Here is an 18,568-nt window from a genome sequence, read left to right as displayed (position 1 = left end):
AACCCATTTCAACTGCCTATTCAGAGCATGCAGCAAGAGGAAATCCACCAAGTCGCAATATAACAATATTCTTTACTCCTGGATAGCTCAGTTAATGAAAAAATGGACACGGAAAATAGTAGGAGAGCAAATCTTTCTCTCCCACAAGAGCCGTCCAGGTAGGTATAGGGTATTATTTTTTTCTACTCTCAGTCACTTAGCAGCAGGGGAAGTCATAGTCACAGTGCTTAGGAGATGAAACTTTATTGATTTAGGCATGGATTCATCTAGTTTAATTAATATATTGGGTATGAGGAAGCTACTGCCGTACTTTCCAGGAGATTCTCTCTCCCTGAAGAGGAACATTTTTACTCAGCTTGTAAAGTGGAAGTAACAGATTTTCTCGCATTAGAAGCTGATTTTCTGGGTATGAGACAGGAGAGTTCATACTAGGTATGTAGATCTCTTGCTTCTGTGTCTGATATGTGCTGCGGGACACATACCTTTCACACATGCTTTTGTAAATACTTTATAAAATAACCTGCTTCTTGGTTGGTCTTTATGATCCATAAGCTGTGGGATGCTTCTTTGAAGATGAAAATAGTAAGAGTCCCATCTAGCCATTCAAAGTCATCCCTTCATTGCATTCTGTGCACATGAAGTTGGGGTTTGTTACTGACATAATATATTCAGATACATTTCTATGTTAAAAGGATTGTGAGATGCATAGGTAACTGTGTTTATTTTCAGTTTTACTTATCAACATAGATGAATGAGAAAGAACTTGAAAGTAACACTGGATTAAGAATAGGAAAATTTGGCATGGATTTTGCTCCATTTTGTCCCATCTAATCACTTGGATAGCGTTCAGGTGTTCTTGGTCACTTACTTGGATGCTCTGAGCTTTAGTTTCTTAGTGATTACAATGAAGATTTGAGTTACAGGATGGCTTTGAAAAAATAAACAAAACTCCCCTTTCTGTCAGTCGAGGATGTTGCACAGGGAGTTAGAGAATGTTCTTATGATTGAATTGCTTTTAAATTTCACAGTGTGCCTGCATTTGAAGTCTTGGCAATATCTCCCCAGGAAGAATCTTCAGGCGGACTACCGAAGTCGGCCTCATCCCCACCACAGCATACATGGCTGACAGTTTTGAAAAAAGAGCAGGAGTTCCTGGGGGTGAGTGAGCCTCCTCCAACTTTGACTAGAGTTAGGGTTGGGTCTAGAAAAGAATACTGAGTTGCATCAACTGTTTTCCCACTTGGATTCATGAGAGGTGGCAGGTCCTCTAAAAAACATGGTAGATAAAGAGTTGATACTAACTGGGCCCTTTTGGGAACAGAGAAGCATTTCCTCAAAAAGACTTTAAATTGCTAGGATGAGAATGGCCAATAGGAGTGAAGGATTCATCATCTTTATCATTACTTAGATGTAAAGAACAATTACTGATGTTCAACATGACTACATACGTAAAGGCGCATGGAGAAAGTATTGGCCATCCATGCGTTAGGTAGTGCTTGTATCAATTCCTATAGTGGCCAGGGTATCCTGGAAAATCTTACGTGTGGATCACCTTCTCAGGACAGTCTAGGACACTAAAGCAGTTTCTCATGTTCGGCCTCTATTATTAAAAAATGATACAATCTTGGGAAAATATTTTGATTTTCATGAAATTCGTGTGTTTTTCTATAGGTAACACAAATTCTGATCGGTATGATATGCCTGTGTTTTGGAACAGTTGTCTGCTCTGTACTTGATATTTCACACATTGAGGGAGACATTTTTTCATCATTTAAAGCAGGTTATCCATTCTGGGGAGCCATATTTGTGAGTATATATCTATAATAGTTTCTGAAATAACACTGAACATAGGTCTCTCTCTTGCTAAGAACTAACCAGTTATTTCCAGTATTAAGATGATATTTATAATTCCTAACATAGATATGCTCATTAACAACAACAAAACATTCTTTTTATAATTAACGTTGGGTTAAACATTTAGCCCACAGTTTTATCCGATGAGAAACCTGAATCTAATTCAAGTTAAATGACTTGCCTAAGGGACACTTGGCTGATAGTAACTGAACCTAAACTTTCAGAATCCAACTCCAAGAACATACCTCTAGCACTATTCATCAATAAAGTTATATGATAACTACATATGGCTTTATCTGTCATCTAAAAATAATAACAGAGGCTGAGCACGGTGGCTCACGCCTATAATCCCAGCACTTTGGGAGGCTGAGGTGGGTGGATCACCTGAGGTTAGGAGTTCGAGACCAGCCTGGCCAACATGGTGAAACCTCGTCTCTACTAAATATAAAAAATTAGCTGAGTGTGATAGTGCATGACTGTAATCCCAGCTACTTGAGAGGCTGAGGCAGGAGACTTGTTTGAACCTGGGAGGCAGAGGTTGCAGTGAGCAGAGATTGAGCCATTGCACTCCAGCCTGGGCAATAAGAGCAAAAGTCTGTCTCAAAATAATAATAATAGAAAATAAAGTTTTCTTCATGAAAAATGAGGAAAGAGATTGCTGGGGTGAGAAAAATTAAAATCAATGGGCACATGGTGACCTTCCATGCCCTAGAAACTTTTAGGTATTTTTCTCGTGGTATCTCTTTTACTCATTGTTCTTTGTGGAAAAACAGGTGGATGAGTGAGATAATAAGGTATCTAACTTTTTAAAGGTCTAATTGACGTATAATAAATTGCAAGTATTTCAGGTGTACAATTTGCTAACCTTTGACACACATAGACACACACGAAAACATCACCACATTAATACAATGTATGTATCCATCATTTCCGAAAGCTTCCCTGTATATCTTTGTAATTCTTTCTTCCTCCCTCCACTCCTTCTCCTCTCATCCCCAAGAAACCATTGATCTGCTTTCTGTGAATATAAATTAACTTGCATTTTTTATATAAGTATGTTCTCTTTACTGTTTGTCTTCCTTCGCTGCACAGTTATTTTGAGATTATTCATGTTTTTTCATTATATCGATACTTCATTCATGAGAATATATTTTAATTCTAAACTATATCACATTCACTTTGCATTCTGCTAAATCCTTAGTGCTCAGATGACTTGTTCAGGACTCTCCTTGAACCTCTACTTCTGTTATAATTGAAACTTCTCTCTACTGTCTTTTTATTTCAAACACAGCTTATTAGGTGTCTCTCAACCCATCAAACTCACAAGCTGAGTCTTTAGGAGATTGCTTTGAATTTGTGCTATTGACTTATATTTATATCAAATATGTAAATGTTTGGTAAAAATATCATCATGTACATTTTCATAATTACTCTATATTCACATGATACATGTCAAACTCTGGAAATATGCATGCCACAAACACATGTTTCTTGCCTAGAGGAGCTGATGGAAGATGAACATACAAATAGACAATTGCAATAGAATGAGAGTGGTGGTCTAACAGATTCATGCCCCTGATGTTGCTGGACGTTGCTGCTCCAAGAGTAACCCCTGCATTGTCAGGGTTAGCATCTCCTGGGAGTCTCATGTAAATGAAGAATTTCATGCCCCATCCAGGACCTAATGAATAAGAATCTGCATTTTAGCAAGACCCTCACATGATTCATATACACTTTTTTTTCTTTTAGACGGAGTCTCACTCTTTTCGCCCAGGCTGGAGTGCAGTGGCATGATCTTGGCTCACTGCAACCTCCACCTCCCGGGTTCAAGCAATTCTCCTGTCTCAGCCTCCCTAATAGCTGGGACTACAGGCACAGGCCACCATGCCTGGCTAATTTTTGTATTTTTAGTAGAGACGGGGTTTTGCCATATTCGTCAGGCTGGTCTCGAAATCCTGACCTCAGGTGATCCCGCCACCTCGGCCTCCCAAAGTGCTGGGATTACAGACATGAGCCACTACACCCAGGCTTATTCGTACACACATTTACTTTTGAGGAGCACTCTACAGAAACTAAGAATAAGGAAATACTGGGTTCACAGGTGACATTACTAAGTAACTTTATCAAGTACCCCAAATTGTACCTATGTTTGGAAGATGGGGTTAAAAAGGACACATTGAAAACAAGAAACTCATTGTGGCTCTTTTTTTCCTCCTTTTTGAACAGTTTTCTATTTCTGGAATTTTGTCAATTTTATCTGAAAGGAGAAATGCAACATATCTGGTGAGTTGCCTGTTTCTGTCTTTGTCCCTCTTTGAAAAGGTAAGAAGAATGGAGTTTGAGGAGTCTTAAGGGAAACATGTCTTTGTCTCCTGTATTACTAGTGGATGTGGATATATTACTTTGTTTCAATCTATTTTGTGTTCTGGGGCTTTTTGCAACAGAAGTTGGATATAATCAGTAGAAACATAAATTGCACCATTTAACATACAATGAAGTTTATGTTTACCTTGATGCTCGTTCTAAAAAAAAAGTGTCCCCACACTGGCATTGTCCTTGTAGGTATATTCACATGATCAAATAAATAATTAGTTTTCAATTAAGAAGAAGAATTGAGGAAAGACCGTATGTGTCCATGTGGTTCCTGAATGCAGTCCAGTGAGAAAGAAATATATGCTCATTAAACAATGTGGCCATTTTCACGGCTTCCCTTTTTAACCAAAATTTGGAAGCAATGTGGAATTTACTGAATGCATCCAGCCCTGAAATGAAGATAGGTTTATTGAATGTGCCAGTAAGTGCAGGCCCAGGTCTGAGTGTTCCTTATTATCATCAGGCGAGAGGAAGCCTGGGAGCAAACACTGCCAGCAGCATAGCTGGGGCAACAGGAATTACCATCCTGATCATCAACCTGAAGAAGAGCTCGGCTTATATCCACATCCACAGTTGCCAGAAATATTTTGGGACCGAAAAGTGCTTTATGGCTTCCTTTTCCGCTGTATGTATTATTTTGTGTGGGAAGACTAAGATTCTGGGTCCTAATGTAAGTAAGAAGCCCTCTTTTCTTGTTCCATAAACACCATCCTTTTCTGTAACTTCCATTACATGGTATAGTGTTCTGTAAGTTCACACAGTCCAGGGAGATGCTGGCTGCCCGCTCCCCTCAACCCAGGCAAATTCCTTGGGGTTAAAGTTACCTACTACAAGTAACCATCTCTGGGTTTTCCTGTGTCTCTGTGTGTGTGTGTGTGTGTGTGTGTGTGTGTGTGTGTGTGTCACTTTAGAAGGACTGGTCAGATGATGGGGAGATGAAAGCAGGAGATGCTATAAGAAAATAAACTTTTGGGGCACCTACCACGTGACTCTTTGTTTATCGTTTGTTGCTGTTCAATAGGAAATGGTAGTGTTGATGCTGTTTCTCACCATTCTGGGACTTGGTAGTGCTCTGTCACTCACCATCTATGGAGCTGGGGAAGAACTCAAAGGAAATAAGGTAGGTAGAAGCCTGATATAAAATCCTGAATGACGGGTTAAAGAATTGGAGCTTTATTCCTTAAAAATACGGGCTGGGTTTTCTGAAACATTTCTTCCAGAAAATAGTTTCTCCAAGTTTTATTATTTTGGTTTCCAAATCTCACATTTTAAATCACATTTTATACTCATAAGTAGCACACATTTCATAGTATATCCCTCTGAATGAGGGTTGGGAAAATAGGATCTGTATAATGTTAGAAAATATGGATGCCTTAAAGTGTGTGGAGCATGAGAGACAAATGTGCAGGAGGCTTGTGAGGAAACCACCCAGGTATCTGGCCTTGTTTTCTGCCCCAGAAGTAGCCGCCTATTCCTGTTTCTGTTTTTTTTTTTTTTGAGACGGAGTCTCGCTCTATAGCCCAGGCTAGAGTGCAGTGGCCGAATCTCAGCTCACTGCAAGCTCCGCCTCCCCGGTTTAACGCCATTCTCCTGCCTCAGCCTCCTGAGTAGCTGGGACTACAGGCGCCCGCCACCGCGCCCGGCTAGTTTTTTGTATTTTTTTTTTTGTAGAGACGGGGTTTCACCATGTTAGCCAGGATGGTCTCCATTTCCTGACCTCGGGATCCGCCCATCTCGGCCTCCCAAAGTCCTGGGATTACAGGCTTGAGCCACCGTGCCCGGCCTCCTGTTTCTGTTTTATTCCTTTATTTCTTGACTTTTCCTTTCCAACTTGCTCTAAAACCTCAATATTCTTTCCTTTCTGATTCATGACTACCAACTGTTTCCACTTGCCTCACCAGTCCATTATACCTTTGATGAGAACCACTAGCACCTGGTGCTCACGTACTTGCCCAGGTCTGATGGATGAAACATACTCTCTCCACCTGTCCACTTTCCTGAGGCATTTAAGTCTAGCCACCTTTTAAAAATCACTCTCCTCCAGGCTGGGCACAGTGGCTCACGCCTATAATCCCAGCACTTTGTGAGGCCGAGGAGGGTGGATCATTTGAAGTCAGGAGTTCGAAACCAGCCTGGCCAAATGGCGAAACCAAATCTCTACTAAAAAATACAACAAAACAAAACAACAACAATGAAAACAAAAAAGGAAACATTAGCCCAGCGTGTTGGCAGGTTCCTGAGGTTTCAGCTCCCCAGGAGGCTGATGAAAGATAATCGCTTCAGCCCAAGAGGTGGAGGTTAAGTGAGCCGAGATCATGCCACTGCACCCCAGCCTGGGTGACAGAGCCAGACTTGGTCTTAAAAAAAAAAAAAAAGAAAAAAAGTAGCCAGGCCAGTGGCTCATGACTATAATCCCAGCACTTGGGGAGGCTAAAGCTGGAGAATCATTTGAGGTCACGAACTGGAGACCAGCCTGGCCAACATGGTGAAACCCCGTTTCTACTAAAAATACAAAACTTAGCAGGGCATGGGGATGCACGCCTATAATTTCAGCTACTCATGAGGCTGAAGCAGGAGAATTGTTTGAACCCGGGAGGCAGAAGTTGCAGTGAGCCGAGATCGTGGCCACCGCACTCCAGCCTGGGTGACATAGTGAGACTCCGTCTCAAAAGAAAAAAAAAAAAATCACTCTCTTCCAAAGATAGATAAATAAGACTGCAGATATACTAAGGAATAACCTCACCAACTTGTCATCGACTGACATGATTTCTTTTGGGCCCACTTAGCCAGCCAGTCTGGTTTGGTTTTCTGGAACTGAAAGAAATAATTAGAGAGTAATGACAGAGAGTGTGAGAGTCAGAAAGACAAAAGTAGATGAGATAAGTCTCTTGAGCAAGACTTCTAGGGATGGGAAATTTGTGGTGATTGATATGAAATGATTTTTCCCTTATCAGGTTCCAGATGATCGTGTTTATGAAGAATTAAACATATATTCAGCTATTTACAGTGAGTTGGAAGATCGAGGGGAAATGTCTCCTCCCACTGATTCATAAGAATCACATGTCCAGAACACTCTGATTCACAGCCAAGAATTCAGAAGGCCAAGGTCTTGTTAAGGGGCTACTGGAAAAATTTCTATTCTCTCCACAGCCTGCCAATTTTACATTAGATTTATTCGCCAGATGAGAATATTTTGTTTTTGTTGCTTCTGTTCCCCTTAATATTCTCCTTCCATTTGTAGATATGATAGACTCCTATTTTTCTTGTTTTATATTATGACTTCACACACCTCTCTGCTGGAAAGTCAACATGTAATAAGCAAGATTTAACTGTTTGATTATAACTGTGCAAATACAGAACACAAGAAGGCTGGCTGAAAGTTGAGTTAAACTTTGACAGTTTCATAATATTTGGTTCTTATGGTTTTTTTTTTTTTTTTTTTTTTTTTTTTAGCATTCCTAATAGTTACAGTTGGGCATGGTTTGTACCACCCACCCATACCCACACAGTCACACACACATATATATAACTTACACTATATATAACTTTCTATGCAAATATTTTACCACCAGTCAATAATACATTCTTGCAATGTATTGCATGAAGTTTTATAAAAATCTGTATAATTGCCTAAATCACCAGCACATTCACTGGCATGGTATTATTAGATAATGTTTGCAGATTGATAAGTAGGAAGTGGGGAATTTTATTAAGTTACCCATTGTCTGGGGAGGTAGATAGGTAAAAACAGGGAAATTGTAAGTGGGGAGATCATTTAGTGAGACATTTGTGAAAAAAAGAAGAATAAATTAAGAGCTGAGCTGAAATAAAGTGAGTGGAAATGGAAATAATGGTTATATCTAAAACGTGTAGAAAAAGAGGAACTGGTAGACTTTGTTAACAAATTAAAGAATAAAGTTAGACAAGCAACTGGTTGACTAATACATTAAGTGTTTGAGTCTAAGATGAAAGGAGAACACTGGTTATGTTGAAAAAAATGATAAAAAGGACTAGGCACGGAGGCTCACGCCTGTAATTCCAGCACTTCGGGAGGCCAAGGCAGGCAGATCACGAGGTCAGGAGTTTGAGACCAGCCTGGCCGACATAGGGAAACCCCATCTCTACTAAAAATACAAAAAAAATTAGCTGGTAGGGTGGCGGGCATCTGTAGTCCCAGCCACTTGGGAGGCTGAGGCAGGAGAATTGCTTGAACCCAGGAGACAGAGGCTGCAGTGAGCCTAAATTGTACCAGTGCACTCCAGCCTGGGTGACAATGGGAGACTCCATCTCAAAAAAAGAAAAAGATAAAGATAAAAAGTCAGAAATATGAAAAGTGGAGGAAGAGTACAACTAGACCTAAATTAAGCTCATTTTTAGACTTTCATTTTGGGGAGACAAAGGGAAATGCAGCCATCGAGGGCCTGATGACATTCAATACAGAATTCTGGTAAAGATAAAATTTGACAGAGGTTTAGTGTCATTATAGGAGAAATCATTATTAAATGAAGCAAGTTAACACTGTAAGAGAATTATTTTAAGATAGAGGTGAAGCTAAGTTAAACTTCACATGCCTATAAATGGAGGGAAAAACTAAGGATAAAAATCTAGAATAGAAGATACAATAGGCCGGGCTCAGTGGCTCACGCCTGTAATCCCAGCACTTTGGGAGGCGGAGGCGGGCGGATCACGAGGTCGGGAGATTGAGACCATCCTGGCTAACACAGTGAAACCCTGTCTCTACTAAATATACAAAAAAATTAGCCGTGTCTGGTGGCGGGCACCTGTAGTCTCAGCTACTCAGGAGGCTGAATGGCGTGAACCCGGAAGGCGGAGCTTGCAGTGAGCCGAGATCGCACCACTGCACTCCAGCCTGGGCGACAGAGCCAGACTCAGTCTCAAAAAAAAAAAAAAAAAAAAAAAAAAAAAAAAGATACAATAATTAGTCATAAACATGCATTGTGAAACCGTAGAGAACAGGTAGCCCAAAATAGAGAAAGATTAGATAAAGAGACAATAAGTAACCGTCAGAGACAGTATCTGTAGGCCTGGGCAGGAGAAAAGTCCGCAGTGATAAGCAATCCACTTAAGGCATGAATATGGGGCAGAGAAAATAGCAATAGTGAATGAATGCAGAAGGTGCTGAGAAATTCCACACACGAGTATCGTGATGAGTAAATTAATAAAACATTTGCAAAGACCTTTAGAGAGAGAGAATGGGGGCATATGTGAGAAATAAGATAGTTGATTATGAATAGAAGGTAGTGAAGAAAAGCAAGCGAAGAAAAAATTCTGTTTATAAAAGAAGGAAAAGATCGTTTGTGTTTTTAGCCTAGGAGTCCTGTAGAATGACTGAAAAAAATCAGTCTGAGAGTATTAGTCACAATTAATGAAATAATTAATTACATTTTATGTATTGAGGATGCCAAGATTAAAAGGTGACAGACAGGTAGATGTTAATTTCACTAGATTATGTAAGTGATCATGACAATCACACAACAGATAATTGGTATGCTTTATTTAATTGTAGGGCCTGAGGTTTTCCATTCTCATTTTTCTAAAATAAAATTTTGTTTCTCCAACTTTGACAGCAGAATAAAAAACCCTACCCTTTCACTGTGTATCATGCTGAGCTGCATCTCTACTCTTGATCATCTGTGGGTATTAATTACATCCCTTCCATGGCATGGACGTTCACATACAGACACTTAAACCTGGTTTACCAGAACCTCTAGGAGTGGATCCAATCTATCTTTACAGTTGTATAGTATTTCTCTTTCATTTCACCCAATTTATATTTTCATCATTGACTACATATTTCTTATACGCAACACACAATTTATGAATTTTTTCTCAAGATCTAACTGAGAGTTTTCCCACCCTGCCTGCCATTTATAGTATGCCCACCTCAGGCAGACACAGAGCACAATGCTGGGGTTCTCTTCACACTATCACTGCCCCAAATTGTCTTTCTAAATTTCAACTTCAAGGTCATCTTCTCCATGAAGACCACTGAACGCACACCTTTTCATCCAGCCTTAATTTCTCCCTCCATAACTACTCTATCCCACGATGCAGTATTGTATCATTAATTATTAGTGTGCTTGTGATCTCCTTATGTATTCTCAATTGCCTGTATTTGTGCAATAAATTGGAATAATGTAACTTGATTTCTTATCTGTTTGTGTTGGCATACAAGATTGAGGGACTTATCAAAGATAATGGGGAACTAAGGCATCAATAAAATGATGCCAAAGACTGAGAGTGGTTTCTGAAGTCCTCCTTTTCATCAGCCCTTTATCAAACAGAACACTCTATAAACAACCCATAGCCAGAAAACAGAATGTAGGAACAATCACCAACCATCTTTTGTCAATAATTGATGGAATAGAGTTGAAAGGAAACTGGAGCATGAGTCACATTTGACCAGTCAGTCCTCACTTTTACTTACTTGCTATGTAAACTTGAGAAAGTTTTTTCTCCTTGTGAACCTCAGGTTCTACATCTGAAAATGAGAAATTTGGAACAAAAGATTCCCAACTGGTCTTTCTGTAATTTTTTGTAATTTTTCCCAACTGGTCTTTCTGTAATATTCTGTAATTTTTAAATATTTAGAATTTTTGGTAATCACAATTACCAAGTTTGTGGTTGAGATAGCAACAGCAATCAGAACTATTTGGTGGACATATTTTCAAAGGAGCAGCTCTCCACTTGGGGTAAAGAAGTATGTGGTGTAGCAAGACACCTGGAACAATAATATTTCTCTAAATCCCTCTGACAAATGCTAATCAAAGTGTGTTTTTTTCCTAAAAATTTTTCTTAGAAATAAAATTTCCCATATTATTCCCATTATAGGTAAATAATAGGTAATAATTCTTGCTATAGACATGGATCTACTTATATAAACAACTAATGAAACAGGGTACCATATTTTTAATTGTAACTTGATTTAGAGTGTTGGGGTAAATATATATATCCAAGAGGTGTGAGGGTCCCTTGTCAGTATCTCTCTGTGTTACATGAGTATTTCCCTCCACTGAAAAACCTCTGTTCACTCCACAAATAGTTAAGTGAGCTGAACTTATATCTCCAAATAGCTTCTATCTGGGAGTTCCAGCATTGTATTTTATCTTAGTTTTTTTTTTGTTTGTTTTTTAAATGAATATATTAAACATAACTACTTTAAATACATTTTGAATGTTCAAAAATCATTTAGCCCAGTTTCTAGAATGATGAATGGAACCTATTTTTAAATTTATAGACATTGATGTGTAATCCTGAACTTGAAATTAGGAAAAGAGACACTGTCAACTTCTCAGGAACGTTTGGCAATATTCACCTATCCCTTAACTCTGGTTGGAAAAAGTGGGCTTAAGACCCTGGGTAAGATCAGGGAATGTAATTATTAGTAACCTTCACATAGACTACTTCCAGATAAATTGAACTGTAAAATCATATATTACAAAATGATATTATCTTGTCCTAAAAATGCAGAGAAGCAGATGGAAAGAGGCTCTAGGGAAAATGGTATCAGATGAGTTTTGGGAAACCTTTAAAAACATATCAACTTTCTTCATCAGTGAGAAATATCTTAACCCACCATATCTGCCTATCGGAAGGGAACTGGTTGAAAAACAGCACAAGAGGCTCAATCTGTAAAAAACAGAAAGAAAAGAGAGAGCCAAGATCAATTTTTGGCTCTCACAGTAAACAGTGCATAAAAGGTGCCCAGAGAAAACAGCTCATCTCCTCTCGTTATTTGGTGGCCCTATATAACATTTTTGGATTGGAATCTGCTTTGTGCTGCTGTAAGGCCTTGTCCTGGGGATAGATTTAGGCTGGGCAGAAGAAGGACTGGCGATTAGTCTATATGAGATTGTTAAGAGTGGTTTCCTACATGGTATGCTATTGTTCAATGATTTTTTTTTTTTTTTTTTTTTTTTAGAGACAAGTGATCTAGGATAGACAATGGTGCTGCAATGTTTTGCCATTCGTAAATAAATTGATATTCTATCTAACATGATTCTATGGATATGGCAATAGACCTGAATAAGGGCTGACGCCCTGTTAGATTCCAGACATTTTGCTAAGACACAGAACAGAAAATATGAATATACTATAAATGCTGTCCTTCAGAAGTTCATGTGCAAAAAGGGAGAGAGGAGAGAAAGATCCACTTAGGCAATAGAAGATGCTACTAGAACGTAAAGAAAGTTTTTCTGGCATGAGCAGTTATCATGAGAAATCAACAATTAAACTGGAAAATTTGAACTGGAATTCCAAATCCTACAGGAGAATAAGAAAGTGAATAAAGCCAGGCTGGTCGTGGTAGCTCATGCCTGTAATCCCAGCACTTTGGGAGGCCGAGGTGGGTGGATCACAAGGTCAAGAGTTCAAGACCAGCCAGGCCAACATAGTGAAACCCCACCTCTACTAAAAATACAAAAATTAGCTGGGTATGGTGGCATGTGCCTGTAGTCCCAGCTACTAGGGAGGCTGAGGCAGGAGAATCACTTGAACCCAGGAGGCAGAGGCTGCAGTGAGCTGAGACGGCGCCATTGCACTCCAGCCTGGGTGACAGAGTGAGACTCCATCCCCTCCAACCCCCCAAAAAAAGAAAAGAAAGTGAATGAAGCCAAACTTACTTGAATTTCCATTATGTCTCCAGCCTTCTGCTGAAAGCCTAACTTGTGTTACTTCATTTTAATCTATGAAACAAACTCTTGAGGTAAGAAATACCTCTTTTTTAAAACTGTAAGCATCTTTGCATAACAAGAATAAAAACAATTTGCCAAGGCCACTTAGCCACGAGATTATGGAGCTAGGATTTAAACCCACGCTGGCTTCACTTTAGTGTCCGTGCTCCACTTACTTGGCTTAACTGCCTGTCTTAGCTGTGAGAGTTGTGAAATTAATGAACACTCTCCTCAAAATGATTGTGCATTTGTTCTTGAGATAGAAAACATGGAGCATTAATTGGTGGTACAGTTCTATGTAGTTATCTCTACATAACCCTTTTTTAAAAAAAAAACCTAGACACAAGAACTAACTTCTTTACACCTCACACTCCAGTCCCTGGAAATCACCTATTTCCAGGTCTCTGGTATCACCTGATATCTTGGGCTCTCTTCTACTAGGGTTTGTAACAGATGGGATGTCTACCTCTTTTAGAATTCCTCTCTGAAGGGAGGATGATACTCTGAACATGGAGTGCCCACTTGATTATCTTAGGTTTTGTTACAGAATAAAGACTCTTGCTTCCAGAGGTGTCATGGCCTGAACTATGTTCCCCTCAGAGTTTATATGTTGAAGTCCTAAGCGCCAGGACCTCAGAATGTGACGTATTTGGAGACATCATGTTTAAAGAGTAGTTAAATTAAAATGAGATATTCAGGGTGGACCCTAACTCAATATGAATAATATTCTTATAAGAAGAGGAGTTCAGGACACAAACATGTACAGAAGGAAGACTACGTGAAGACAGAAAGAAAACAGCTATTTACAAGCCAGTAAGAGAGGCTTGGAACAGATCCTTCCCTTACAGTCCTCAGAAGAAACCAACCCTACTAAAGCCTTGATTTTAGGCTTGCTGTAGCCTCCAGAACTGTGAAAAAATAAATTTCTATTGTTTAAGCCACCCAGTCTGTGGTACTTTGTCATTGCAGCTGTAGCAAACTAATATAAATAGGATGAAAATTAGCAGTCTGAGAAACACCAAAATTCCTAGTTAAGGATAACCAAGACATTTGGAATTATGTTGTCTCCTCAAAGCAAACTGCAGCAATTTCTCAAGGAGAATTGAAAAGCCCAGGTGATAAGTGAGCCTCAGACCCACAGGTATCTCTCTCCTCTTCAGATAAATCTAAACAGAGAATAATGAAAAGAGATTGACCATACTAATTCATAAGATTTAAAATAAATGCAGGGCTGGGAGTGGTGGCTTACTCCTGCCATCTCAGCACTTTGGGAGGCTGGGGAGGGTGGATCACCTAAGGTCAGGAGTTCAAGACCAGGCTGACCAACATGGTGAAACCCCGTCTCTACTAAAAATACAAAATTAGCCAGGTGTGATGGAGCACGCCTGTAATCCCAGCTGCTTGGGAAGCTGAGGCAGGCAAATCGCTTGAACCTGGGAGGAGGATGTTGCAGTGAGCCAAGATCACGCCATTGCACTCCAGCCTGGGCAACAAGAGTGAAACGCCATCTCAAAATACATAAATAAATAAATAAATAAAATAAAAATTAAAACTAAATGCACGCCATTGTATCTGTAGAGACTCTGAGCAGGCTTGGGTTATACATTCATGGGAAAAGGAAGGGCAGTGGTTGGGAAAGGTGTACCTGAAGAGATATGTGTGGAGAAATATAGGACTCTGTTATGACAGTGTCTTCCAAACTTGTCTGACCACAATGTCTAAAACAAATCTATTAAATCAGAATTGCCAAAAGAGTGAGCCTGTTTAGGGGGATAAAGCAGCTCCTTCTTGGATGCTAATTCACCACGTTTGTAACCAGCAAAAAGGGTCTGGCTGCTTGCTGAACTTCTTTCTTACAGAATGAGGTCAAAATAATAATGCGTTGTGATAAGAAAGAGTGATATTCCTTTATTATCCGTTCTAGGTAGGGGGAAGAGTACAGAGCAATTCCACTCTTCGATTTGTGGAGGGTACGCAGGGTTTTTTAAAGAAAGGGTTTGGAATACAGAAGAGAGAAGGGGCTAGGGGGTACCAGGTGTCGTGACTTGCTCTGATGTCTCATCTTGAATTATTGTCTCATTTGGTGAAGGGTTGGCACCTTTGTGGATCCTGCCAGGTTATAAATTAGTTGCAGTCAGTCTTATTGTCACCCGGAGTGGATTCCATCCTTGAAGTAATCTTTTACTGGAGAAAGAATTCCAGAAGTGCCTGGTCCCTATCAGGATCTGACCCATGAAACTTCCAAGGAAAGGTAGGACCAGATAAGAGAGCATGGTGTGTGCTTAACAAGTATGTAGGTAAATAAATGTGCATAAGGTGTGGGAGCATAGTACGGGAAATGCAAGGGAGTGGAGGTTCACAACACATTCTGAGCCTGGATTTAAAGACGAGAGGTAACACATATGCAGTTTGTCTCAAAGCTGTATCTTGAGACTGGGATGGGAAGGAGGAAGGGAAAAGATTAAAAGTTTAAAATGCAGCTTGAGGCTAGGTTGCCGGGCTGCTAGGCTGCTTGGCTGCATGCTGGCTTCTGATTGACCCCTGCTCTGGGAATGCCTCTAAGATTTCTACTTTATCTACTGTTACTATAAATCCTGCCTTTAAGGAGATGTACACAGTGTTCTTGCCTTTCCCTGGGGAATCGACTTCAATTGTCCTATTGTTACCAATCACAGGTTCTTACATTCTCATGTAATAAAAAGTGGCATGAGGCCCAACAAGTTTCCCAGTCAAGGCCTTTATTAAGGGCTTGCGTTGGAACAAAAGGGAGCCAGCACTGGAGTTAAAGTTCTCATGCTGTCTCCCTAAAGGCTGTGCATTGTGGTGCCTTAATACATTTATGCCTCATGCCCCATTATTGGAATGCTAAGCATGCGGGATTTATTCGTATCCTATTGCTCAAGGTCATCACCAAGGTCTGATTGCAAAAATTCAAAAAATTGAAACCTCAGGCACAAGGGGGTTAAGGAGAGTGACATGCATAATTCATGAGATAGGTGAGTGTCACCAGGTGTGTGGGGTACAGTGCAGGGTGCACAGGTATAGTAAGAAGTAATGCTAATACCTACATGACATGAATAGAAAATGGCAAATAAGCCTCTCCCTGGGTGGGGATTTTAGTATTAGAAGGAGGCAAAGGTAAAGACCAGTCATCCTTCTGGTGTTGTGCACATGAGGCTGATAGGGTTAACTTCTTTGAGTGAAATCTATGTTGGAAGGCCATTTGCTCTATCTTTTCAAAGGTCCTCCAATCAGAGGACCTTGAATGAAATGTATGGGACAGGGTCGGAACATGGCTTATCTTGGCTTGTAAGGTTTTTCCATCAACAGGGCTGTCTCTAGAGGAAAGTGGGAGTGCAAAGTCTTGTCAACAAAAAGAGTTAAACTGTAAAATATTTTAAATTTGTTCTGAGTCAAATATGAGAAGCAATGATCCATGACACAGCCTCCCACGGGGTCTTGAGAACATGTGCCCAAGGAGACTGGGATACAGCTTGGCTTTATGTCTTTTGGGGAGGCATATGACATCAGGCAATACATGTAACATGTACATTGGTTCAGACCAAAGAGGTGGGACAACTTGAAGGAGAGAATTCAAAGATTTTTTGATTGGCAATTTGGTTGAAAGAGTTTATTACCTAAAGACTTGAAATCAATAGAAGGGAGTGTCTAGGTTAAGATAAGGGGTTGTGGAGATCAAGATTCATATGCAGATGAAGCCTCCAGGTAGCAAGCTTCAGAGACAATATATTGTAAAGGTTTATCAGACTTTAAAAGGTGCCACACTCTTAGTTAATTCTCTTCTGAACCAGGAAAAAGTCCAGGAAAGGGAAGGGGATTCTCTACAGAATGTAGATTTTTCTCCACAAGAGACAGCTTTATAGGGCCATGTCAAAATATGTAAAATATATTAAACATATTTTGGGATAAGATACTTCAATTTCTTTCAGGGCTTATTGGCTTTTGTAAACCAAAGGTATCTGAGACAGGTCTCAATCAACTTAGACGTTTATTTTGCCAAAATTAAGGATATGCCCATGACACAGCCCCAGGGGTTCCTGAGAACATGGGTCCAAAGAGGTTGGGTTACAGCTTGGTTTTATACATTTTAGGGAGACATAAGACATCAGTCAATATATGTAAGATGTACATTGGTTTGGTTCCGAAAGGCAAGACAACTTGGAGCAGGCATGGGGATGGAAAAGGGAGAAGGTGGGGTGTTGGTTAGGAGGCTTCCAGGTCACAGGTGGATTCAATGATTTTCTGATTGCCAGTTGATTGAAAGAGTTTAAAGACCTGGAATCAATAGAAGGCGGTGTCTGTGTTAAGATAAGCTGTTGTAGAGACCAAGGTTTTTATTATGTAGATGAGGCCTCCAGGTAGCAGGCTTCAGAGAGAATAGACTGTAAGTGTTTCTTATTAGACTTTGCAAGGTGCCAGAATCTTCCTTGATTCTCAGATCAGGAAAAAAAGCTGGAAAAAGAAAGGGATTGTCTACAGAATGTAGATTTTCCCCACAACAGACAGATTTGCAAGGCCATTTCAAGAAACATCAAGGAAATATATTTTGGGGTAAAATACTTTGATTTCTTTCAGGGCCAGCTATCTGTCATGTTGGCATCCTATTGCTATAAAGAGTCTGCTTTGTCAGTCTTAAGGTCACTGTTTTAATGTGAATGTTGGTCAGTTGTGCCTGAATTCCAAAGGGAGGAAGGTATAATGAGGCATATCCAACCAATCCTTCCAACCATGGCCTGAATTTGTGTTTTAGGCTAACTTTTGAATGTCCTTGGCCAAAAGGAGTGGTCTATTCAGTTATTTGGGGGGTGAGAGGGAAGCTTAGAATTTTATTTTTGGTTTATGCTGTCATGTGATTCTATACTAGAGAGGGTTGGAATTTCGTGTCTTATTGCTACAGAGAGTCTGTTTTGTCATTCTTAAGGTCTTGGTATTAATGTTAATGCCAGTCAGTTGTGCTTGAATTCCAAGGGGAGGAGATTATAATGAGGCATGTCCTACCTCCCTTCCCATTACGGCCTGAACTAGACTTTCAGGTTTGGTTTGGAATACCCTTGGCCAAGAAGTGAGGTCTATAAATCAGTTGGGGAACTTAGGATTTTATTTTTGGTTTACAGTCTGGATGGTCTAGTTGGGATCTCCAGCAGCTACAGGGCATTTACCAGTCCGTAGTACAGGCCTTAGTGGGGTGGGGCATGCTGGGGCTTCTTTATGGAAGGTTATGGAAGAGGTGATGCAGGAACTCCTGGCCAAATTGAAATAGGGAAGTTGCAGGTTGAAGCCTCTGTCCACTGTTGCCCGACAGTGCTAGGCCAGCCAGCAGCAGCAGTGTGGAGCTCTGGGGGCCACCTGCTCTGCCATGAGCACTGCATTCTGCCCTCTTCTTGGGCTGTGTCCCAGCACCCCAGGGGCAGCATGCAGGACCAGCAGGTCTGAAAAAAATGCATTAGTGGGGTTGGGAGTGCCGAGTCCCATTCCTATTGTGTCTTTGTACACATTCATTCCCTATAGTATATAAACTCTGGGTCTGGGGGTAATGGCACAGCAATCCATCATTTTGTCACTTTGCTGTATGTGACATAGTCATGGCTTCTGTTCCTAAGTCTCTATTAAATGATTCTTTCTGAGAA

The 18,568-nt window shown here is 40.2% G+C and overlaps 1 protein-coding gene across 1 annotated transcript; it reads left to right on the top strand.

The window, feature by feature from the left end:
* MS4A2 (membrane spanning 4-domains A2) lies at window positions 1-10,387 on the top strand. The gene is made up of 7 exons (XM_050757007.1): window positions 1-158; window positions 1,029-1,158; window positions 1,672-1,806; window positions 4,081-4,137; window positions 4,691-4,852; window positions 5,249-5,347; window positions 7,182-10,387. The coding sequence occupies exons 1-7, from the start codon at window positions 103-105 to the stop codon at window positions 7,278-7,280; spliced, it is 738 nt and encodes a 245-aa protein (XP_050612964.1). The 5' UTR covers window positions 1-102; the 3' UTR covers window positions 7,281-10,387.
* Window positions 10,388-18,568: the final 8,181 nt, after the last annotated feature.

This window comes from Macaca thibetana, chromosome 14 (assembly GCF_024542745.1).
Source record: "Macaca thibetana thibetana isolate TM-01 chromosome 14, ASM2454274v1, whole genome shotgun sequence".
NCBI lineage: Eukaryota > Metazoa > Chordata > Mammalia > Primates > Cercopithecidae > Macaca > Macaca thibetana.
This window is presented reverse-complemented; position numbering and strand designations above follow the sequence as displayed.